Genomic DNA, 810 nt, shown 5'->3' with positions numbered 1-810 from the left:
GCTGCTGCTGCTGCTGTTGCTGATGGTGCTGATGGTACTGCTGCTGCTCATGGTGCTGCTGTTGCTGCTGCTGCTGTTGCTGCTGTTGCTGCTGTTGCTGTTGCTGCAGCTGCTGTTGCTGCTGCTGCTGCTGCTGCTGCTGCTGCTGTTGCTGCTGCTGCTGCTGCTGCTGCTGCTGCAGTTGCTGCTGCTGCTGCTGGTGTTGTTGTGCTATGAGCAGTGTATTGTATCTTACCGCTTGCACTTGTGCTGGGGTCATCATTGGGTTTTGTTTGTTTTGTGGTTTGTAGTTTTTTTCTTTTTTTTTTGTTTCTGCTGTCTCCTTTGCTGTTAGGTGCCGCTGCAGCAGCTTCAGTCTCCCCTGCTGCAGCCGCAGGTGCAGCAGCCCGCAGAGCAGCAGCCGGGCCCTTCCCTCAGGTGTATCTGCTGCTGCTGCTGCTGCTGCTGCTGCTGCTGCTGCTGCTGCTGTTGTTGTTGTTGCTCTAGGGGATCGAGGGGATCGAGGGGATCGTGGGGTGTGGGGTGGCAGCAGCTTCTGTCTCCTTCGGGGTGTATGTACACCTGAGATAGCTTTCTCTTCTTCTGTCTCTCCTCTTGCTGCTGCTGCTATACCCAGCAGCAGCAGAAGAGTTATTTGCTGCTTTGCTGCTCCTCGGTGGCTTCTCTTGCAGCCGCCCCCAGGCGAAGATAAAAACATTGAGACAAGCCGAAGGCAGAAACGTCTCCAGTGTACATACACCTAAAAACCTGCAGCAGCAGCAGCAGCAGCAGCAGCAGCAACAGCAATAGCAGCAGCAGCAATAGCAACAG

At 55.1% G+C, this 810-nt stretch overlaps 1 protein-coding gene across 1 annotated transcript in view; it reads right to left on the bottom strand.

The window, feature by feature from the left end:
* The window catches only part of EMH_0008610 (uncharacterized protein), a gene marked incomplete at both ends in the record, with an annotated part of 7493 nt that overhangs the window by 1682 nt on the left and 5001 nt on the right, over nt 1-810 (bottom strand). The window contains one exon of the mRNA XM_013498386.1: nt 3-606. Coding sequence (XP_013353840.1) covers nt 3-606 — 604 coding nt within the window. The remainder of the gene's footprint in view (nt 1-2; nt 607-810) is intronic.

The sequence above is a fragment of the Eimeria mitis genome, genomic scaffold, assembly GCF_000499745.2.
Source record: "Eimeria mitis Houghton genomic scaffold, Emh_scaff339, whole genome shotgun sequence".
NCBI classification, from domain to species: domain Eukaryota; phylum Apicomplexa; class Conoidasida; order Eucoccidiorida; family Eimeriidae; genus Eimeria; species Eimeria mitis.
This window is presented reverse-complemented; position numbering and strand designations above follow the sequence as displayed.